Raw genomic sequence first — 23,211 nt, 5'->3', positions numbered from 1 at the left:
AAAATATATATATATAATGAATAAGTGTGGGATCCATGTTGTTATTAAGGGAATTTTTTATATATATAATGGAGAGATATATGGGATTCTTAGCTCTCCAAGAGTATTATGACTGTGAAAACCCTAAAAGAATCGAAGAGGAAGAGGAAGAGGAAGAATGGTCCTGGTGACAGACCGAAGACCAACCCTGTACATAATCATCTTGTTGATTTTTTGAGATCGCCGTCTCTCTGCTCGCTTTCCCTCGCGGGGGGAGGGATCCGATCATAGGAATTAATTTATATAGAATGGGGCAACGAACCCTAATCTGGCTAAAATTGGGCGGTTCCCAGTTAGTTTAAGTTTTAGAAAAGGAATTTGATAAACTAAAAAAAAAAAATCCTCAATAAAATAATGTTTATCTTTAATGGCATGCTTAGCGTGGATTATAGGAGTGTACTTAACTATCAAACGGTGTGTTTGCACATAATTCTAATACTTAATATTAAAAAATCATTATTATTAATTTTTAGAAAAAGCATTATATCCTCCCTGCCGTATTCGAACCGACCTAGGATTTCAAATCCTAGGATCTGTAATATAAGGGTGTCAAAAATGAATCCGACCCGATGATCCAATCCGAGTCGACCTGAAAAAAATCAAATTCGGATGAAACATTTTCGAGTTCGGGTCGAGTTCAGATTGGAGGGTTGGAGAGTAAAAATTTTCGGGTTCGGTCGGGTCGGGTTCGGATTGACCCGGGTTGACTTAAATATAAGGTTTTGTGGATTTTTTTTTGTTAAATCAAATTTTATTTTAAAAATTTAGATTTTTTTCTGTATATTAATATCATGTTTGTATAATAATGATGGAGTATTGAGATAAAAGTGAAGAATTATAAGGAAAATAACTCAAAAAAATCGTTTTGAATCAAATTTTCGGGTTATATGGGCCGGGTTCGGGTTAATCGAGTTGGTCGGGTTCGGGTTCGGATTTAGATATTTTGGGTTGAACTCAAATTCGGGTCAGGTTCGGGTTGGGTTAAAAAAAAAAACTCAACCCGACCCAACCCGACCCGACCCACCCGAATTGACATCTCTACTGTAATATCTGATTTCCTCTTTTCACAATTTGCATGTTAGATGACGGTTGGAATCTAGTTAAAATTAGTTACGATCTTTCTTGAATTCATCTTTCCATTTAAGTTATAGTTTGATTCGAGATAGATGATCAAAGGCCACTGGTGGTGGGCGAACCACCCCTTACTCTCCCCTGAGTTCACCTTTTCACCGTCGACGGCCTCTGACAGCTTACCTGAATCCAAACTATTAACCGAATAGGAAGATAAATTCAGGAGAAATCATAATAAATTTTACCTAGATTTTAACCATGATACGATATGCAAATTACGAAAATAACTAAGAATGAACCAAAAATTACATACCGAAGGATATTTCCTCGCGACCTAAGCCATCCGCAACGACTAAAGTCCTCCGCTCTACCTGGGCTACAGTGAACAGTGTGAATTTGATTAAAAATCCATAATGTAATAATAACGTGAAAATTCAAAATACGTAGTTATATGGGTCCGGGCATTCCCATGCTAGTTAGTTCTCTAATACTATACCACCTCTATGCAATCCTCAACATCACTCCTGCAGAAGATTTGAAGCAACCACTGGTCGTAATCCTTCAGAATACGGCTAGACAGTCATCGATATAACATCATACGGTATCGGTGTCGCTGTTGTCTGCTTGCATGACGAAACTAGGGAATGATGTTGTTATGTCCCTGCATGAACAACATGAAATCACCATACTTAATTTCTAGCAGGGTCTCTTTAGAAAGAGAAATACGCAGAGTGTTTAGTGATTGTAACTGAGTAGTAGTAGAACAACTAACAAAAGATATATGTTTGAACCGAGAACTCACAATAAATAAGGAAGAGTCATATTCCTGAGCAGAGATGGATTTTTTTTGACAAAATCCTTCCATTCATCTGGGTCGATCTTCCCATCGCCTCTTGCATCCGCCTGATTGAAACTCTTCAAAAGACAACAAATAAGTCAATTTCTGTTTTGGAATTTAATTATTTAGGAAAAGATCCTTTAAGGGGGTATCACACACACCTTATCGACAATTTCTTCGACGAGTTCATCTGAAAGAGACAATTCTGATTCACTGAGAATAGCCAACACCATCTCCTTCAACTGAGAATGTTTTTCAAAAGGTAAGATTAACCATGCAATATAAAAAATCCAACAACAAACATCCAACAAGGAGGAAATCTCAAGATTGAAAAAACGAAATTATGCTCACCTCCTCGGGTTCTATGAAGCCAGTTTGCCTTAAATCATACAGTTTAAATGCAACTGCAAGTAAAATGTTAGGGATCAATTATTGGAAGGCTTTTCCAATTGTTAGGGATCATTTGTAAATTTTAACAAACTATATCACTTGTAAGGCCAGCATACAAGAAGTCAGTGAAATGTCTAAGCATTTACATTCAATTTTCTCTGATTCTGGAGCTCTTGGGTGAAAGATGCTAAGCGACCGAACAAATTCTCCAAACTCGATAGCCCCATTTCGTTTGATATCAAACAAGTCAAATACCTGACAAATATGTCAATATGATCATAGCTTGAGCAGATTTATCACATGGATAACTTTCATGTTTGAGAAGAAATTTCACTAGGCTCAAAGTTAAACCAGAATGCTGACCCTGTCTGCAAAAAGATTTCTTCTGTTGCTGTTCCTGAACAAAGCAAGCTGGAATTCTTCCTGCTCAATGGCATAATTAAGAATAGTGAAGAAAGCCTTGGACGGTCACGATACCATAGAAGTAGTTTGGTGGTTAATTAAACGCCTAAGGAAAGTACATACCCGATGGATTAGCCCGTCCGGAATGATCAAACAACTCAACTTTTTAAATAGCTCATGAAGTGCTTCTACGTCATTGACAGTGACTGTCGAGCGGAAAAGATATAAGATTAGATATAAATTTTATAATAGTTATACATTATATAATGTTTGTTGCGCTGAACTCAGCCTGCATGACAGGCGGAAAAAAAAAACAAAGAGTACCTCCTTGTTCCGCCCTATGAAAGGTTTTTTTTCTTTAGATAACGTATTGTTCTGACATCTATTAGACATCTATTTTACTCTATATCTTTGGATGGTGATCTCCCTACATCAAAAAAATATACGAAAGCCCAACTATCCGACATTAAAACCCAATCCTTCTGTAAACGAAGGGACAACCTTGGACGGGACATGTTGAGCCTGTTCCATAGGCATTGGGCGGTTTGACTGTACGACCTTGGACGGCACATGTTGTCATGTTCCATACCTAACCTGCTGTTGTTGGATACTGTTTTGTTTGTGTGTTACGTGTGTGTGTCATACTGTCCATATAGATGCCTTTAATTGCTGAAAAAAGTCGAAGAAGCAACAGTTCAAAGCATGTATGAATGGCACCTAGAGCACAAAAGTTACAGGATTTATAAAATGAGAGATTGACAGAGAGCAAGCGACAGCTCAAAGCATATGCATGCATGCGTTGGTTATTCCTAAAGCATGAAAATTTATAGGATTAGTAAAAGGAAAGCGAGAAAATAGCAAGCAACAGTACGGAGCATGCGTGCATGGCATATTCCTGAGCATGAAAATTACAGGGTTAGTAAAAGGAGAGGTAGAAAGAAGATACAATTTGTTTGAGAAGCAAGAACCACAGGGTCCTCGTATCCGACTGCGTGTTTGTCAGTAATCTTAGAAGAGAAACAGCCCATCAGATTAGCAACCAAACCATAGATATCAAGGTAAGGCAAGCTGTATCTCAATTCAGTTTAATGACTTGCTTAGGGAGAGCTCCTGAGAAGGAACGGAGAAAACACAATCAAAATCAAGACTGGTGCACGGAACCATGTTTAGGGCAGTGAGATAACTGAACACACCAAAGTCTGATACTGAACAATCTTCTATGCAAACACATAATCATATAAACAATAACAATAAAAATAATAATATTCTGAGCTATTTAATCATCATCATCATCATCTTTGGAACTAATAAACTAATGAGTAGGAAAAAATGGTACTGCCACTGTTTACCTTTGACGTTTGTATTTTTATGATTAAATTGATGTTCAGAGAACTGATCTGTCCAATCAACATAACTTAGGAGGATTAAGACGTCTAGGCAGATCTTCTATTTCAGGATTCATCTGATGTTTTCATTTCTTGTCCAATCACAAACTTTTCAGCAAAATTCTTTCAGAATGCAATGCAATTTTAGGGGGAAAAAAAGTACATTACAGATTAATCAATTTCACTCTTCGCTCCAAACAGTTAAACCCCATCACACTACCAGAAACAAAGGCGATTTCAGGATCACCTGGCGGTGCCATCAGCTAGTAGATCTAACTCCTGCTAACGACAGCATTCATGAAAAAAAAAAAGGGGACTAAATACCTAAAAATCAGTCATTGAGCTTCGAGTTTGTGGCCACCTCTAACTTCGATTTAAACCTAACGAAACAAATCATAAAACCAATTCCCCCAAAAACGAACGAGAAGAAGGAAATAATCCGGTTCCCTTATAAAAACGCATTCCGGCGCAAAAGGAAACAAAAAAATCGACCCAAAAAAAAGCGATAGCGATCGAATGAGATAAGTAACGAGGAAAAACAGGGATTTCCACCTCTTAATTACGACGGCGAATCCGACACCATCGACCTCGCGCCGCTATGAGTCCTTCGGAGATCAGGTGCCGCCTCCTTCCTCCTCCTCGGCTCCTCAAGCGCGAGGGTTTCACTTATTCCATGCGCAGGCACATATTTAAACATGATGACAAGGAAACAGCTTAATAAAAAAAAGCTGTTAATTCATTTTAAATTTGACTTCCCAAAAAGATTATCGGACTTTCCAGTTGATATTTAAAAACGATAATTAAATTTCTGGCACATTTTTTCACTTATTGGTGAAATTAATTATGGCGTATTTTTTCACTTTTAAATTATAACTATTTATTTTTTCTTTTATATGCGCATGGACATGCACCGTCAGCATCTTATCATGCACGTGTACGGCCTATTGAAAAGGTACGCTCGTGCTGATTAGACGGTGGATGACGGGGAGGACCTTAAAGAATATTTTTAATGTAATAATATTCAAAATCTAAAATTTAAAATTTAATTATAATTATAATTATATAGTAATTATCTAACTACTTAGGTAGCTACTTAACTAATTTGAAATGATTTTGATAAATTGATAAAAATTATTTTAATATAATAATACTTTAGATATAATAATTTTAATTAAAATAAAATAGTAAAATTTTCAAACTTACGTATTATCAACTTTTTTGTTTAATGTTGGTTGCTGTAGCTAAACAGCTGCATGCGAGTGCTACGATCGATACCGCTGGATAATGCAACATGGAGAATGCAACCTGTGCCCATCTTTTCCAGATCACTGTGGCAGTGCCGAAACTGAGTGGAGAATGATTGGAGTTGCTGTCAACCTATCCATGCTCAACTGTTTGTTCTTTTTTCTCCTGTGATCATAACTGATTCAGTATTTTCGATATAGAGCTTCTAAGAAACAGACTCGGCAAAAGCATCTGAATCACTGAATGAACGATAATACTTACTCAAGTACTTGGAAGAATCTGTGCAGAATTCCTCCTAATTTTATCCATTCTTTTGGAAAGCGACTTTGAGCAAGTTGGAGGCTTTGATCGAGTGGCACCCGAGGCAAGGAAGATGCCTTCGATTAAGGAATTGCCTTACAGTAGTGTGGATCTATTTCCACGAGATTGGGTTCTTCCCGGAGATCTAGTGTCTTGTTCTAAAGAAGTTGGATCGGGCTGGAACAAAGTCAATCAATGTGACCAAAATAACCAGCTAAAAATTAGATGAATAGAGTGACACATTATCAATAGATTGTCAAACATCTCCGAGTGCTCAAGTTTTACAAGAACCCAGAGGAAGAAAAAAATGGAGCCCCATGCTCCAGCTCACAAATCTCACTACTATCCTACTTGTAACTTGGGTTGACAAGATTTTCAAGGCCAGAAACAACTTGGATCGACTCAATGACGTCGCCAACCTTGAGGTCGGCCAAGAAATCTTCGTTCTCTGTAGTGTATCCGAAGACAGCATACCGGCCATCCAATATATTAGCATTGCTAGGTGTTAGCTCACTTTCTTTTAGAAGCCAGAAGACTTGGCTTGAGCCAGAGTTGTTGTCAAATTCCTGTTTCCGAATACTGATAATTTAGGATACCAGTTGAGCTATGATCAAACAACTAGAAGAGGGTGAGCGGATGACTTACAGCTCGAGCCATTGCCATCGTACCGAATGCATTGAAGGGTAGGCATGTCTGAGCTTTGTATCTTCCAAGTTCCTAGTCAGAATTGGCATTGTGCTTGTTAGGCAAGTGCATTTTGTTCAAATAACAAATGAAAATTTCTGATCAGAAATGCTCATGAACAGCAAGCAAGCACAAGTGAATATAAAACAGAACAATCTGTGAGATTCGAGAAGAAACAGCCAAATTTTTTTCATATATGAACGAACAAACCTGACAAAGAGCTATTTATTTGTAGTATATCGGAATTTGATGAGAGTAATGTCATTTTTTTTTTTTTTGTATATAACCAAACTTGACATTATTTTTCTCTGATTACTTAGGCGAAAAGTGAAGAAATGGACTGCAATTGGGGTCTTGATGCTTTATTTGTACAGATAAGCACTTCAATGGGATATTAAACCAATGGCATTGTAACCGGTACATTTCGCAGAACAAGAAACTTACTTCAAGAGTTTCACCATAGATTGGAGCCTTGTCACCGATAACCATGATTTCAAGCGGTATAGTGCGCAATTTCTCTGTACTAGGGTCAATAAAACCTTCTGCAGGTCCTTCAGGGTCCCCAGTTTGTACAACAAAGCCATCCGCTGTATAAGAACTTTGTCATACTTAAAAGATGCATACTTGTGTGGAAAGATGCATACTTGTGTGGGATCAAAACATAGCATGCTTGAAAAATTAATGAAAGAAATGCTGCTATGCCATCATGCAAGTATTGGCATACAGTTAAATATTCTTCCAAGTACAATTACTGAAATACCTCTTTGGATTTCCATGCCATCATAGAAATGCCTTTCAACTAAGTCTACGAAGTTTCCAGCTGTAACTGGGGCATTGTACCCATCAAGCACTATGCGGAACACGCAATCTTGGACGTTGGGATTGTCCTTAACTTTAACCTTCATATCCACAGTTGCTCTTCCTTTTAAAAGAGGCAAATTACTGTACTCGTCTGGAATCTCGAAGGGGAAACCATCCACCATATCCTCTTCAATACTGCAGAAATGCAATGTCGCAGGAAGTCTCAGCTGCAGTGAATGACAAGGTTATATATGAGAATGAAGCATACATGAAGGCTTGCATCAACTTCTAGTGCCAGATTGTCTAACCGTGAGAAGCTAGAAAACTCAAGTTATATAGTGTCAGAAAGAAAGTTTGCACTGTGATGTGAAGTTGATATAAAGCATAACTATCAAGTGATTAAATAGTTGCACATTGCAGCTTTGCCCATTTGCAATTTGGCAGGCCATTTAAATGATTATTAAAAACATTATCAAAATGGGGCTAGAAAATTTATTTATTCAAGATTATCAACAGACAGTATAGGGATCATATTTCGGAGGTATGTCGCAACATCCTATAAAAGTATACCTTATTCAAGCAAAGCCTGACACATTTAAGCAATGCTTCTCGAGTAACAACTAAACAGTGAGTATGGAGTTATGCAACTTATGCTTCAATTCTTTCCTACAGAGATTTCCTATTGAGTTTGATACTTAATTAAGAGTCTTATGCCTCTGAACAATTATTTATTCACCAAATCATTCAGGAATCATTCAGTGAGAAAATAAATATTCTAGGAACCAAATTAAAATAGGGAGGTTGAACAATTATCCCATTTCAACAAATTGCAATACTAATACATAGTTTGTCTTCAAGTTTAGGCACAATAATTACAATCATCAACCTTTGAGAGACAGTTTGTGCTTATTATATCATCAACATAGGGAAATAAAAGAAACACAACCAATAAATATGAAAACAGAATAAATGGCATGTTACCAAGAAAAGTTTGGTTCTCTTTTTGATAGGAACCAAAGTACAAAATAAGAATTAGCAGCTAAAGTCTATGATTAAAGAAGAAGACCATTGGCCCGTAACTAAAATAGAAGATAGTTCTCACCTTCCAACATATTGTAAGAGTTCCTTCTGTTTTGGGGCCACTGCCTCCCTATCTCTTTGCTGGATAATGCCTTCAAGCTCTTTCATCCCAACAGCCAGCTTTTCAAGCAATTCCTTCCCATTGTCTTTCTTTGTTTCAGATACACCTTTTAGAATCAAAGCCTTCCCTTGTTCTAGAGCACGAGAAGCTTGTCTCACATTCTACCAATAAAGTAGGGAAAAGAATTAGCAAGGAATCCATGAGCAAGAGATTACTTTGAATTAGATCCGCAAGCAAATCCAGACATCACAATCATGAGTGCCTATATTTCTCATACAAATAAAACATCACCAAAGTCGTGAGATCATTGCAGGCTTGAAAGTAGCAAATTCAAATAAAACATAAATGCATGTGCCAAATCAACTTACTCGCTCAGCCGTGTCCAATGCCCTAACGCCAGAAATCTTGAGACTATCTGTGATATCCTCAAGCGGTTTCTGAACCTCCCTGATTGCCTTATTATCAATAGGCAATGCATTTCGCAACAAGACACCGGGATCTTTGATAGGTGGACCAGATATCAGCACAGACAGATCAGGCAACACTGGACTTACAGGGGAAGCATGGGCTGGAGAGGTTACTATGGGAACACCAGTTACCAATCCAATTGCCAGTGCCAAAGATATTGCACATTCTTTTATGCGACATGAATTTTCATTCTGCATTCAAATATAAATTAAAATAAAGATTCAGACACAGGAACTGCCCCAAGTTTTACCAAGAGTCTGAAGTAGATAAAATAAACAGCGAGAAGTAGTTAAGAGATTGCAGTTCGTTGTTCAAACCCAATCGTGCAAAGTAAAAGAAAACAAAGACCATTATTTATCTTAACAGTGAAAATGAAAGCAATGCTCAAGAACCCATGAGGTGTAGAAAACCACAGTAGTGTTTCACTTGAGAGACGAAAAAAAAGAGAGAAACTCAGAATAATTTGACCAGGACTATTTCTCCGAACATCGCCAAAGAGAATGTGGGTTCTCGAGAATTTCACCAGAGACAATGTGAGCTCGGGAACTACTTTGATCAAAATACCGTTTTATGACATGAAAATTTTAGTGAAGTTTCAAGTTTCAACAGAGTAAAATATGAAATGTTGAATAAATACGATGCACACAACTCCAGTCTGTCTAGTTGCGTGTAGGAACCCAAAAAGGGGGGAAATGAAGCATAACAAAAAAACCGCCCTCTTTTTCACGGAAAAAACATCAAAAAAGAAACTGGGAGGGATGGGAGCGGAGGAACTAGTGGGGGGTTAAACAACTCAGGGACGACTATAAAACTCTCACCTCGTCACACCACAAAAAGAATCGAACTTTCATACAAAGAAAACCAGACCGTAGCTCAGAATGACGAAGGTAGAGCGAGCGGTACCTGTTCGCCGCCTAGGTCAAACCGGGGAAACCTAGAGGCGGAGCAGCGAAAAGCGAGGCGGGCGCGCCTCCGAGCGACACCAGCGGCGAGGGTCGACGTCGAGCGTGCCAGAGAGGGGCGACACTGGGAAGAGAGGAGGGCGGCGGCCATTAAGGGGATGCTGAGCTTTGACACGAGAGGCGAAATGGGATTAGAAGGCGAAAACGAGGTCGGCATCTGCGTCTTGCGGAGGAAGAAGAAGGTGGATAGTGTTTGACCACCGGGAAGGAACAGCGGCCAATTGCATGTAGACATGTAAGATAAGGCTGTTCCAGGTGTCAAAACGAGCCGAGAACGGTTCAGGTCTGGTCTGGCCGCTTTCAGCATGATGAACCGGGCCTGGTCCGGTCTGTCACGGGCCGTGACCGGCACATCATTTAAATAATTCGAATAATTAGTATGATGTAAGCCGACTCCTTGTAAGATAATTAACCAACATGATAGTTTTTCTACACTCAAATATTTCATAGAAACTTGCAAGTTATTAACTCAAATAGCAATTTTGGAAGTTGAAACTATTACATAAATATAGGTTCAGGGATACATGCGAGGATCCTAACATCATTATTATGATTTAGGTCATACATACAACTTCTTTAGGTTTGCACATAGTCTAATATACCCATAGGGAAGCATCAATGGCAGCATGGAGTATGAGAATTTGCAGAATCAAAATTGGGACGACCAATCTGCAGCGCTACCGACTCTGGGAATCCCTGATTCCTTCTTCGCCTTGTCGTCGACCTTGTAGTCAGAACCACAGAAATTGCCATCACTGTCGACCCTTGGCACTGGCTTCAGCTCATGGAGAGGATGTTCAAAGCTCTTCAATCCTCCAGATGTAGTGAAGAAGCAGCCTGAGAAGGAAACAGTAGGAATGAGGTATGTATATATGCATAATGATTGAATACAAAATTCTCGAAATGTAGTACCTTTAGGGAAAGGGGCGAATGATTTCCCGCAACCCTTTTTGATGATACCTATGTCATCAGATACTATAAGATGATCTTCGGCATCGGCTCCCCAGAAGAAGGGAACACTCTCGTGAGCATCCTGCGGGAAAAGAAAAGAATCAAGTTTTTCAGAAACTAAATCAAATGAAGCATCAGGACCTTGTGTTGATTTCAAAGGATTTACTTGATCCGAGCAGAATGAATGAGATTATGAACTTAAAGACCTCTTCAACAAGACAGAATTATAGAGACAAGGCTAATGACTGGTTCCCGGAACCACAGATTTAGTAGCTTAATAATGAAGAACATAAGAAATACCAAAGCATCAAGTTCAAACCAAGAAGCATAGATCAATCATTTAGTGAGCAATAACTATATAGTCGTCAAGGATGAACATCTGGTGAAACTAAAGATACAAATTATGCTCGTTCACCTGATCATAGAAATGTGTTAGTAGAATATGCATACCTAATATATAAGAGACAATTAAAAAAATTTGTGAGAAGGAAAAAAAAAATGCTTCTTTTAGTACTCACACCAGCAATGAAGGCAGAATTTGATGAGCTATCAAACAGAACAAAAGCAAATTTTCCACTGAGGTCTCTCAAAACTTGGCTAGCAGGGAATGGCCCTCTATCTCTCAATGTTTTATAGGCTTCAATTACAATGATTACTTCATTAGCAATCTTGCCTAAACCATACTGTTGTTTCAGCAAAGTCAGATTCTCGAGATGCCCTTGGAACATGCAAAATACATCATCTGCCACAGCGAATAATCTGCCAGAATAAAAAGAAACAGCAGAAAGATGAATCCAATCAAGTTAACACTATATAACTAAAACTCTTCCTCACTGTCCCAGGTATACTATTTTCTCTGTATCTTAGACAAGTTAGCTAAATCTTTAACAAACTCAGAAGGTCAAGCAATCTTGGATGATCTGATGACAAGATCCATCTTTATGAAGAAGCAAATCAACATTAAAATACAAGTAAACAACATGTCTCAACCAAATGCAAATGATTAGCACAGTCATCGCATAGAGATGATTTCAGGAAGCAGAGTATGAATCCTGCGATTTGTAATATGCTTAAAACTAAGATCACAAGGTATGATTTTTGCTCTTCTTTTTATAACATTTGATTAGAACAGTTGAGCGATCATCCCACCAACCCTACAAGCTTTCTCAATCATACACACACTAATGGTTTTTTACTTGATAATAGAAGAACAGATCAATATTTGATAATTGATGTTACTCACAGATATCGAAGAGATGAAAGAATCTACAATTAAGAAATTTAGGGCTTTCTTCTTTATCTTATCAAATTGAAGAAGAAAAAAATCATTTTCCTCCTTAGATTGAAGATTTTGCCCTAAAATCAAGGAAAACGAAGCTAAATAACAATCATTGATTCTCACCTCGGAAGGAGAGGGTTCTGGTTCTCCGACGTGTAAGCCAAAGTGCCGGCCAAGCCGAGGCCGACGACCACCGCTCCCTTCCGCTCCGCCGCGAAGTGATCCACCACTCGGCGGCCGCCCTCCCCGCCCGCTGCCTCCGGGCTCTTCAGCCCCTCCGGCACCTTCGCCACAGTCGGATTGAACACAGCCAGCATCTTCTCCGTCGACCCTTGGAACCGATTCCGACTCCCGCGTCTCTTCTCGATCGGTTTACGGAGCCCTCGTGTCGCGCATAAATAAACTATACGCCAAGCCAATATATGTGGCGGATGGGCACCGCCCGTGCGGTCAATCGTTCCAGATCTGAAGACCGCAGACTGAAATCAATCACAAGAAGACACGTGCACAAACCTCGTCTAGCCAAAAAGTCAAGTCTCCAGGGAATGGCGCTGACGTGGAGGAAGGCAAATGCATTTAGTATCTATATTTACAAATTTGGTTAAATATCTAAAGTGTTAAATGGTTTATTAAATCTTAGAATGTGAAGATTTAAAGGTTATTTCAAACAATTATTGAAATAAATGCAGATTCCAAGCACTTATTTTTTATTATGATTATCAAATCTACCTGGCAAAAGATGATCCACCAACCTTGATTATCAAATCTAGAACTATAAACGAATGAGTTAAATTTAAATTTGTTGGATAAGAGAATGATAATTTATGTAACAAATTCATTTCTATTTTTATTGTTGTATTCAAACCAAACGCTATCTCAAAAATTCTAAGATGATATTTCGTTCTTTCATAATAATCGGAATGAGGATGAGAATAAAAATTATTGTATTATAGAATTAGAATGAGTATGATCATATATATCACTTTTAAAAATAATATTTAATTAGTTGAATATTTTTATTAGAATAAATTAAATTTTCCTTTTTTACCCTTAGAAGAAACTAAGTGAAAAAATTATCTGTGGGAGAAAAATATGATGAGAGAGAATGATTAGAGAGAAAGTGTGATAAGAGAAAATATGATGAGAGAAAATGTAATGAGAGAAAATGAAAAAATAAAGTATGATGGGAGAGAGCATGATAAAAAGATGAGGAGATTGAAAATATGACGAGAGAGAATAAAGAGTGAGAAAATGTAATGAGAGAAAATGAGAAAAGAAAGTATGATGGGAGAGAGCATGATGAAAATATGAGGAGATTGAAAATATGATGAGAGAGAATGAAAAAAGAAAAAAGTGTGATGAGAAAAATGAGGAGAGAGTGTGTGTGATAATAGAGATTGATGAGATAGAAAGTATGATGGGAGAGAAAACATGTTAAAAGAGCAAGTGTGATGAAAAAAAAAAGTGTGATGTGAGAGAAAACATGTTAAAAGAGGAAGTGTGATGAAAAAAAAAAATGTGATGTCAGAGAAAGCATGATGAGAAATGATGAGGAGAGAGGAAGTGTGATAGGAGAGAATGAATAAATAGAAAATGTGATGATAAAAAATAAGGAGAGAGAGTGTATATGAGAGAGATTGAGGAGAAAGAAGTATGATGAGAAAAAAAGTGTGATGATAAAATGAAAAGAGAGAAAATATGATAAGAGAGAATAAAGAGAGAGAAAGTGATATGAAAACAAATTGACCATCTTGCTTGATCTTCAACACGAAGATGTCGAACACCATCCTGCTCTTTATCTTTGTCGTCGTTGCTGCAATGGTGCTTCCGGCACCAGTCGTTGCCGCAAGGGTGCTTCCGACACCACCACTTCCGACGGCTCCTCCGACGTCAGCATAAGGAGCTATACCGGTTGTTTGTTGTTTATTCGAAATAAAAATTCTTTGTCGTCGCAACTGCGGCATGCCACTCACCCGTGCTTCAAGTCCACCTTCACCGCCTTGGCACTGGCTACCAGGATTCATAAACTCTAGTACTTAGCTTGGAGGTCTAGAGTTCGAATCCTGGAGAAGACAAAAATCCACTGGCCATGGGTGGGAAGACCTAGTAAGTAACGGCACGACCGAGGGCTGTCGGTCGACGACATAAGGGGTTGCCAAATGGGCCGCAAGTTGGGCCACCCAAGGGATCGCCAAAGGGACCGCCAAATGGGCTGCCAGTTGGGCCGCCCAAGGGGCCGAGGGGGCGGGTCGTTACAGAGTGCTTTGTGTTCACCCCCTCTCATGGATTCCCCTGCGCCTGCCTATGCTCTTGGAGTTTTGACTTTCACTGGCATGGATCTGGATGATCTCTGCTTCTCATATGAAATCCCCATGGCAACACACATCATCATACCCTCTGACGTTCATTGGGTCTTTTCCCCTCCAATAGGGTATGTGATTTTATTTTTTCAAAGAGAAGTTTGTCGCTGACCTCCGTTTTCCCATTCACCCTTTCTTCTCCGAAGTGAGTCGTTATTTCCGCATCCCTCTTTGTCAACTTACCCCCAATTCTATGAGGATCTTGTGTGGATTCATCCTCCTCTATGAAGTGTGCAATGTATCTTGGACTCCTCGCCTATTCCACTACTTCTTCACCCCCTCGTTGTCACAATGAGGGCCTTTTTCATCTCCAGACCCGTACCCGAACTACTTTCTTCGCTCCTCTCCCATCCTTCGACTCAGAATGAAAGGATAAGTACTTCTTCCTGCGCTTCCCCCTCACCGTGGAGTGGCCTACATAATGGCGATCAACTCTTCACTCGGCGGCCTATCTGTGGGACTTTCAGACATACCCTAATTTTATTGAGGCCTCTGCGCAACTAGTAGGGTAAAATTTCAGGTTACTGTTGCAGTTATTGTAGCGCTACTATAGCATTACTGTAGCTAGTGTTTTCATCAATCGACTGATTTTGAGCCGTTGGCCTATAATGGTCGAAATCCACGAAGGCCAGTCGATTGGTAAGTATGGTAGTCGACTGGTGGCAGAAATATTGTTTGGATATTTCCATTCGAGCTCTATTTAATGGAGCTCGGGATGCTTGAGTAAGGTGATGAAATTAGTGGTGGTTAACCCTAATTAGAGTCTCCAAGTGCTTAAGTGATCTAGTGTGGTCTTGTGCGAGTTGTGGTGAGGTTTCTCCACCCACAAGAAGTTATATGAGCTAGCCAGAAGTTCTCCGAGAAATCATCCATTGACGGATTGAGATCGTCCACCTTATGGACAACCATGTAATAGGAGCAAGTGATCTCCGAACCACGTTACATAAACGTGTGAGAGGTTTAATCGTCTTAGTTATTGTCTCTAGGTTTATCTTTCATCTTGTTAGGTTGTTTTGTATTTTTGCTGTGCACTAACAAGCATATGAAGCAAAGAAGTGGGTGATTGACTATTCACCCCCTCTAGCCAGATGTGTAGGTCTCAACATAGTATTTTTAGGGCGACCGCTCATTAAGAAAAATTCATTCGTTAATTTACCGAGCCTGGGACTCAATCCATTATTGTCTCGAGACTAAAATAAAGCTCAAATCTCAATTATTTTTTAAAATATTTTTTTAGGTGACACAAAATATTCAGGTTATGCCGATAAATTCTGGGAGTGATTGGTCCGACCTCATGAATTTTTTTTTACCAACCAATCATGGCTTAATCCTTAAATTTCCAGAAAATTGAGAAGTCGCATTACCACTGCACTATTGCCCTGAGGCTAATAAACCTCCACTTGTTTTTTTAATCTAAGTATTCAATTATTTAAATCGGCTAATTCTGAAAATGACCGATCTAACTCTATTAAAATTTTTCATTGTCTCTAAGATAAATTAAAAATTACTCACAAAGACCAGTATCTTTGATTACGTCTCTCATTTGGAGAAATTTTTTTACAAATATGTTATAGCTAATGTTCGAACTATTGATATCTAAATATCTTACCACGGTACCATTACGTCGAACCACCCAGCCATTTTTAATCTTTATGTTTAGCTAGTATTTTGAGATGATGATTTTAATTTCACATTGATTGCGATTTTATGTATGGGCCCCGCTTAGTCCTGGGTTGGGAAAGTGGGTATCTTTGTCCGGTACGCATTCTTAGTCCTTCTCATTTCTGTCCTACCACAGAAAACTACTAGACGAAGCCTTCTTGGAAGCAAAAATAGAAGCCACGCGTTCGTTCCGGGCCGGCGATAGTTCGTTCGTCGTCTAATAAGGCGCTTCGGGCCGTCCCTCGCGGCCTCGCCCTATTGGTTCATCCTTGGCATCTCCTTCTCCGCCGCCACCGCCGCCGCCGCCGCCTACGAAGCATTTCACCCACGGGCGGGGGGCGACGCACCAGGAGGTGGCGTTGGAATGGCAGCATTGGATCCCGGTTGAGGATAAGAGGTTAGGCTTTTTTGGGGAATCTATGGATTTCGGTCCGGGCTATGGTGGAGGTGGAGGGGAAGGATTCTCCGTCGGGGTTTTCTCTCCTGGACGACATCGGTCTCTGAGGCGAAAGCGGGACGCCAGGGCAGCCGATGCCCATTTGGTATCCTGCGTCGGCACCGATGGGGACGATCTCGGAGCTGGCGCTAGCGTTGCCAGAGTCGAGATCGGGAACGAGGCGGAAGCCCTACGCGAGGCCCTCCTCAGCCACCAGCAATCGATCCAGAAGCTACAAGAGGAGCTGGAAGAGGAGCGGAGCGCCGCTGCGTCCGCTGCGCAAGAGGCCATGTCAATGATTGTCCGGCTACAGCACGAGAAGGCGGAGGCCATCATGGAGACTCGCCAGTTCAAGCGCGTCACCGAGGAGAATCTGAAGCACAACCAGGAGGAGATCGCGACGCTTGAGGACCTTCTCTTCAAGCGCGAACAAGAAATGCAAGCCCTCTCCTGTGAGGTCCAGGCTTACCGTCACCGCATCCTCAGCTACGGCTTTAGCCTCGACGGAGATGCCCCTCCCTCTGAACCGCAAACACCTGACACGGCGACCTCCGCCTTCGCCATCCCCCAAATCGAGTTCCCGCAGGAGTATCAATATCCTTCGATAAAGTGTGTCGGGGACGCTGGTGCCGAAATCGACAAGTACCTCCCTGGTGAAACTCCACGTGAACACCTCCAGAAGCTGGAGCAGCGAATTTTCCAGCTCGAGCGGACGCCAAGTAGCAGATTTGGGAGCGCCATCGACAAGGGAATCATCGTGAGGCATTCTCCCCGAGCTCGGCCTAGGCATCTCAGAAATCTTTCCTACGGAAGCCATGGATCTGTCCTCGAATTCAACAAGGGGGATGAGTTCCCGACATCGTTAGATGCTCTATCAGATTACGAGGAGATGAATGACAGAGTGTATACAGTGGATGCTGTGCATGGAGCCAGTGATGACTATGTTACCACACCAAGGGAGCTACAGACTAGGAGATCCCGAATGGGTGAAGTGGTCGAGGAAGGAGAAATTTCTAAGCTTGAGATGCGTCTGCAGGAGCTTGAAGCTGATAGAGAGTATATGAGACAGGCATTGATTTCCATGGGTGCAGATAAGGCGCAGATGATGATATTGAAAGAAATTGCTCAGAAGATGTGCAAGGAAGGAACCATTGACAATAGAATCATAAAGCAATCATCTACCTCGCGGAGGTTTCCTTTCATGTCGATCATCAAGGTACAAATTTATTCACTAATGTTTTCGATAGTATTTTTTTTACATGTGTAGATCAAATTTAAGTATGTGCTCACCTATGTGAATATATACTATATGTTGAATTCGGAATAGAAAATTAGCATAGTAGTATTTGCACAGATTGTATCATGCATAGGCTAAGTCAATTGTTTTTTCAGCATTTTACTGAACCGCACTCATGTTAGTTTTGGGATTTCTCATTTCATGTACCTAACTTTTATAATACCAAAATCACATAGCACATTCCCATTATACTCCTCATTTCCCATTCAAAAATTTGTTGCTTTCAATTTACACTATCAAATTCAAATCCGAGGGCATAGGTACATTAACAAGTTTCATTAGTTTTGGTTTGAAATGATTCAGAGTTTTGAAACTGTACAATGGACTTAGAGAATTCGAAAATTCAAAAGTTTGATATTTTTCGAACCATGAGAGTCCTAGGAACTTGTTGGTGATGTTGGTTAGTGAATATCATTGTCTTAGGCCTAATAATGAGCTTGTGATAAATTTTATCAAACCTTTGCAAATTTAAAAATTCACTGTTTTTAATTTAGGTTGTCGAATTCATATTTTAGAGCATAGATACATTCCAGGAGTATATTGGTTTTGATTTGAAGTGATTTAGAGTTCTCTAGGTCCATCATTTAGTTTAGTCCAAAACTGTCATTTAGTTTAGTCCAAAACTGACTATGGACCTAGAGAACTCCGAATTATTTCAAATCAAAATTAATGTACCTCTAGAAGTCTCAACGTATCTATCCTCTCAGATCTGAATTCGACAGCGTAAATTGAGAGCAGTGAATTTTTTAATAAAAAAAAAGGAGAAGTATAATGGAAATGCGTTGTGTGGTTTTGATATTATGAAAGTTAGATACGCGAAATGAGAAATCTCGAAACCTGCATGTGCGGTTCAATAAAATGTCATGTTTTTTTTTAAAAAATTTAAAATAACATATATACAAACCTGAACTAATTGCTACTTCACTTGTTCTTCTGTCTCCCCAGGATGTATTTTCATGTTTTGTATTCTGGAAGAAATCATCTCAAGCCAAGTAAGTTTCCACATTTCACTTAAATTTGGTGACCTTGTTTTTTTTTTTTTTGAGAATCCTTATAGAACTGATGCCTAACCAAGGTGTGATTTGTCACTTTAATCCTAGTAGGTATACTTTTGGGATAACAGCCGGTGTTGGCTTACTCCTGTTCTTAGGCAAGTCATGTCACATGAGGCAAAGGAAGATCCTCTAAACACAAGTGCAGTTGTGCAGCTATCAGTTCTCACAGTGAAGCATGAGTTGAACATGCATATCCAGTTCCTGTTCTTTTTTTCCTTTCCTTTCCTTTCGCATGTTATTAATCTTTATCAACTGTATCTTGGTTATAAAATCACCAATTTTTTTCTTTGTTTAAAATATAAATAATTTATTATTATTATTATTGTTTTGGTGCAAAAATATGAAACACAATGCAGATTATCAATCCCTTTTTCTACTCGAGCTTCTTAATTTGTAAATTTGTTGAGTCAATTTGATAATTCGTCTCATCATATTGTTGTATAAAAGCTTAATTGAGGAAATTGTGTATTTTATTTTTTTCTTTAACTTGCCAATTTTCTTGGATATTATATTATTACATCTAATTGATTCGGTTAAGGTTGTTTCCTAATTTCTTGAATAATCTTTAAAATAAAATATGTTGTTTTTTTTTTACTTTTAGAATTTAAAAATAATAATAATAGATTATAGAATATAAAATTTTCATTAGTGACCCATGGGTCGAAATAAAAAGGTGACCATTATATTTTTTAAAAAATATTAAAAGATTTTTATTAAGTTTGAGAAATTTTGATTTGTATTTTGATGAAACAGTGATTTTTATTAAGTTGGAGTAGACAAAAGGTATTTCTAAAAGAAAAATAAAATAAAATGTTATATATATATATATATATATATATATATATATATATATTTCAAATCAGGTGTATTTTGGACAATAGTCAAAAAAAAAAAAAATGCGTAACATAAATATTTGCCTATAATATAATAAAATATCCTTTCCGCCTCGATTACGCATTATCATCGACCCAAACGTACTCGAGTCAAGGGATTCCGATGATTCCGCACCTTCACCCCCTTCCATTGGTTAGTAAAAGCTGCGTAAGAAAAGCACGTACAGTAACTAACTCTATTTAACCCATCCGCATCCTTCCCCTAAAATAGCAAGAGGGAGCGAAACGATCAAACGAATGTGACGCCTTTCTTCTTCTCCGCGCTCACTCTAGGGTTTCTTCATCGCGATTCCAGGAATTGTCGGCTCACAGAACCTCCACCCGCGTCTCTTCGTCGGAGGTACTTGATCGATCGCTTCCCTGTTTGGTTTTTGTGTTGTAATCTCGCTCGGATCCTCGGTGGTTAGAATCCGTCTTTGTTTTCCGCCGATCTCCCGTTTGCCTTATTGTTCCCCATTAGCCATATCAGATATGGTGTTGCGCGCTCCTGGTGATGACAATCAGCTAGAACGATAAGATGCTTGTTTTAAAAATTCATTTTTGATGTTATTTCCAATTTCCCACCCTAATTTTAGTGTTATTTCTCGGCTTTGGTTGTAGCTGTATCGATGATATCCACTTTCTTAGATTGAATTTTGTGATTGAACTATCCTTTATGAGCTATTTTCCTGGGGGGTTTGAGTTTTTCTTTTTGCTCGATCCCTGATTAGAATCCGTCTTTGTTTTCGCACAATGTTGCTAATTTATTGGCCCCATGGTCCGCCGATCTCCTGTTTGACTTATTGTCCCCCATTATCCATCTCAGATATGGTGATTTGCGCTCCTGGTGATGACAGTCAGCTAGAACGATAGGATGCTTGTTTAAAAATATCATTTTTGATGTTATTTCCCCCCTAATTTTAGTGTTATTTATCATATATTCACATTCTTAGTTTGAATTTTGTGATTGAACTATCCTTGATGAGCTATTTTCCTTGGGTGTTGAGTTTTTTTTTTCCTGTTTGATCCCTGATTGAACTACTTCGACTTAGGTTTGCGATGGAGGCTGCTTCAGAGATGGAGAACCACTTGTCGTCAGCTTCAGCTTTTGTGGAAGGAGGCATCCAGGATGCCTGTGATGATGCTTGCAGCATCTGTTTAGAATCCTTTTGCAGTGATCCTTCCACTGTACATACATATTTTGCTAACAATATTGCTTTCACCCTCTTGTTCGTTCGACGTGTTATGTTTTCTAATACATTGTTCTTCAGGTTACTGGTTGCAAGCATGAGTTCCATCTACAATGCATTCTTGAATGGTACTGTTTTATTTTTCTTCTGTTGATGTTCTGTGCATTCTTGAAGGTTACTAATATCGAATCAGTTACCTAATTGTGAAATTCGAAAGTATATTCATCCTCATACAGAAAAGTTGTTGGTTGAAGGCAACCTACTTTGTTGCATTATTTGTTGGAATCACAGCCATGACTTGCACTGTATATTTTCGTAATAGCTGAACAAGTTTATCCCATCTGTTTTGGTTTACTTAACTGCATATTGATTCCACATGCTAGTTTCGTGTACATACCCCAGACTTAATCTACTTTCGCAATATTTATTTTTCCAAATTCATTATGATTAGGTGCCAGAGAAGCTCTCATTGCCCTATGTGTTGGCAGACTGTTAGTTTGAAAGATCCAGCCAGGTATATTAGTCGTAATAAACCGATATAATTTGCTGAGACTAATGGCACAAATGAAAGGTTCTGAAATTGCCTGTGGCAGCCAAGAACTACTAGAGGCTGTAGAGCACGAAAGGAGCACTAGACATAACCGCGCACAAACTGCTACCATTTTTCATCATCCTGCTCTTGGTGATTCGGATTTGCAGCATGTGGGTGCTCCTGTAAAGTGATTTTGATATTTCTCCAGTGATTTATTTTTCAGGCGAAAAGATAATGGTTGCTTCCTCATGTGCTATGATCATTTCTTTCTGAACTTCTCATTGCAGCTGCCAGTTGTTGGAAGTGATGCTGAACTTGAAGAGCGCATTTTTCAGCACTTAGCTGCTGCTGTTGCCATGGGAAGAGCACATCACATTGCCACAAGCGAGGGACGAGTTGGATCAGGATCTCACAACCGGTCACAATATTCAGTGTTCTCTACGAATTCAAATGCCCCATCTGTGGTCTCTGCACCTGCTGTTTCTGCTTTAGGAAGGGAAAATGAATCAGTTCATGTGATAATGGATGCTGATCCATCACCTCCAACACCTAGTCCAGGAGGTGTACCTGCTGAAGCAGCCAATGGTTTCACAGCTCAGGCTACCCAGTTTCCTTTACTGACATCAGGGACCAATAGTCTTTCAAATCCCAGGTGTGCTTTAGCACTATAGGCATGTAAATCACTTTGCATAAGTTCTTCAATACATCATTAGATTGTTCTGCTCACCGCTTGTTATGCAGGACACCCATCCGGCATTCTTCTCCGTTTAGTCGAGAAAGACCAGGGCCCTCCGAGTCGCAGCCCATTTCAGAAAATCTGAAATCTCGCTGGAATGCTGTTTCGATGAGGTACTTGTAGATTATTTGTGCCCCCAATCTCCAGAATACACATGTTGATTATGCTTCTTTTCCAAAAAATAAATAGATACAAGGAATCTATAGTTAAGAATACTCGGGGATGGAGGGAGCGGCTACTTTCACGTAGTGGTTCCATGGCAGATATTGGTTCTGGAGTCAGAAGAGAAGTGCGTGCTGGAATTGCCACCGTAACACGAATGATGGAGCGGTTGGACACAAGAGAAGGAAGAACATCGAGTACTTCTGCTCCACCAAGCGCTGAAGTAGATGCAGTCATGGAACCGAGCAATGCGGATAATATGGATCTTAATGCCAATCGAGTTGGCACTCATGGGAACACTAGCAGTTCATCAACTCATTGGGTAGCAACTTCAGGTCCCAAGTAGTCTGCATTCCATTTTCTAACTCTCCAAGCTTGCTCTGGCCGAAAGGTACACACATGTAAGCTCGGTTCGTCCTTGGCATTGCTTATCGGTTTAGACATAATAAATCCACAAATAACCACAAGGTCATTTATGCCCAAGTTTTCAATGTTGTGTCCTGTTCTTTTGCTTAAAATAAAAAGGAAACATAGAGAATCTCCTTTCCATGTATGGATGGTGATACTGTATTTTGTATCAAAACTCAATGTCTTTAATTTGGCGATAGAACTCGCAATAAACAGATAACAGAAAGCATGGAAAGCTTTGGCTGCAAACACCAATGAAACTACAGGAACTGCTAGGGTAGTAAATGATTCAAAATTTATTAATTGGATAATGAAATGATTTTCTTCATTCCATCCCACATCTAAAGAAAATTCATGATCATGTAATGAAATTTGGATCAACTACATAATTTGAGTCTGTAGAGCCTACGAGGTCAATCAAAAATCGACTTTCAAAAGCTTAATAGTAGTATTCATCTCGATCATACTCTAACCAATGAGAAACATGCCATAAACAGGCTTGCCTTAGCAAAGATGCATGCAACAACGCAACAATTCAGATCATC

The 23,211-nt window shown here is 39.3% G+C and overlaps 5 protein-coding genes across 5 annotated transcripts; 2 read left to right on the top strand and 3 right to left on the bottom strand.

Annotated features, from left to right (window-relative positions):
* Positions 1-1,428: 1,428 nt before the first annotated feature.
* LOC122048943 (calcineurin B-like protein 4) lies at positions 1,429-4,780 on the bottom strand. Its single transcript, XM_042610449.1, has 9 exons — positions 4,678-4,780; positions 3,687-3,850; positions 2,864-2,946; positions 2,702-2,761; positions 2,485-2,593; positions 2,300-2,352; positions 2,110-2,190; positions 1,913-2,025; positions 1,429-1,771 (listed from the first exon to the last, which is right to left on the bottom strand). Exons 2-9 carry the CDS (start codon positions 3,766-3,768, stop codon positions 1,705-1,707), a joined length of 648 nt encoding a protein of 215 aa, XP_042466383.1. The 5' UTR covers positions 3,769-3,850; positions 4,678-4,780; the 3' UTR covers positions 1,429-1,704.
* Positions 4,781-5,868: 1,088 nt separating this feature from the next.
* LOC122045116 (peptidyl-prolyl cis-trans isomerase CYP38, chloroplastic-like) lies at positions 5,869-10,036 on the bottom strand. The gene is made up of 7 exons (XM_042605188.1): positions 9,668-10,036; positions 8,665-8,955; positions 8,258-8,457; positions 7,115-7,350; positions 6,799-6,941; positions 6,316-6,387; positions 5,869-6,236 (listed from the first exon to the last, which is right to left on the bottom strand). Exons 1-7 carry the CDS (start codon positions 10,031-10,033, stop codon positions 6,018-6,020), a joined length of 1,527 nt encoding a protein of 508 aa, XP_042461122.1. The 5' UTR covers positions 10,034-10,036; the 3' UTR covers positions 5,869-6,017.
* Positions 10,037-10,168: 132 nt separating this feature from the next.
* Positions 10,169-12,365, bottom strand: LOC122045115 (stem-specific protein TSJT1-like). The gene is made up of 4 exons (XM_042605187.1): positions 12,080-12,365; positions 11,196-11,436; positions 10,639-10,759; positions 10,169-10,563 (listed from the first exon to the last, which is right to left on the bottom strand). Exons 1-4 carry the CDS (start codon positions 12,271-12,273, stop codon positions 10,376-10,378), a joined length of 744 nt encoding a protein of 247 aa, XP_042461121.1. The 5' UTR covers positions 12,274-12,365; the 3' UTR covers positions 10,169-10,375.
* Positions 12,366-16,205: 3,840 nt separating this feature from the next.
* On the top strand, positions 16,206-19,140 carry LOC122045114 (myosin-binding protein 7-like). Its single transcript, XM_042605186.1, has 3 exons — positions 16,206-17,630; positions 18,657-18,703; positions 18,815-19,140. Exons 1-3 carry the CDS (start codon positions 16,398-16,400, stop codon positions 18,897-18,899), a joined length of 1,365 nt encoding a protein of 454 aa, XP_042461120.1. The 5' UTR covers positions 16,206-16,397; the 3' UTR covers positions 18,900-19,140.
* Positions 19,141-19,872: 732 nt separating this feature from the next.
* Positions 19,873-22,915, top strand: LOC122045113 (E3 ubiquitin-protein ligase RHF2A-like). Its single transcript, XM_042605185.1, has 8 exons — positions 19,873-19,999; positions 20,691-20,826; positions 20,910-20,956; positions 21,280-21,342; positions 21,422-21,530; positions 21,648-22,012; positions 22,102-22,209; positions 22,286-22,915. Exons 2-8 carry the CDS (start codon positions 20,698-20,700, stop codon positions 22,602-22,604), a joined length of 1,140 nt encoding a protein of 379 aa, XP_042461119.1. The 5' UTR covers positions 19,873-19,999; positions 20,691-20,697; the 3' UTR covers positions 22,605-22,915.
* The last annotated feature ends 296 nt before the right edge of the window (positions 22,916-23,211 follow it).

Source organism: Zingiber officinale, chromosome 2B (genome assembly GCF_018446385.1).
Source record: "Zingiber officinale cultivar Zhangliang chromosome 2B, Zo_v1.1, whole genome shotgun sequence".
Lineage (NCBI taxonomy): Eukaryota > Viridiplantae > Streptophyta > Magnoliopsida > Zingiberales > Zingiberaceae > Zingiber > Zingiber officinale.
This window is presented reverse-complemented; position numbering and strand designations above follow the sequence as displayed.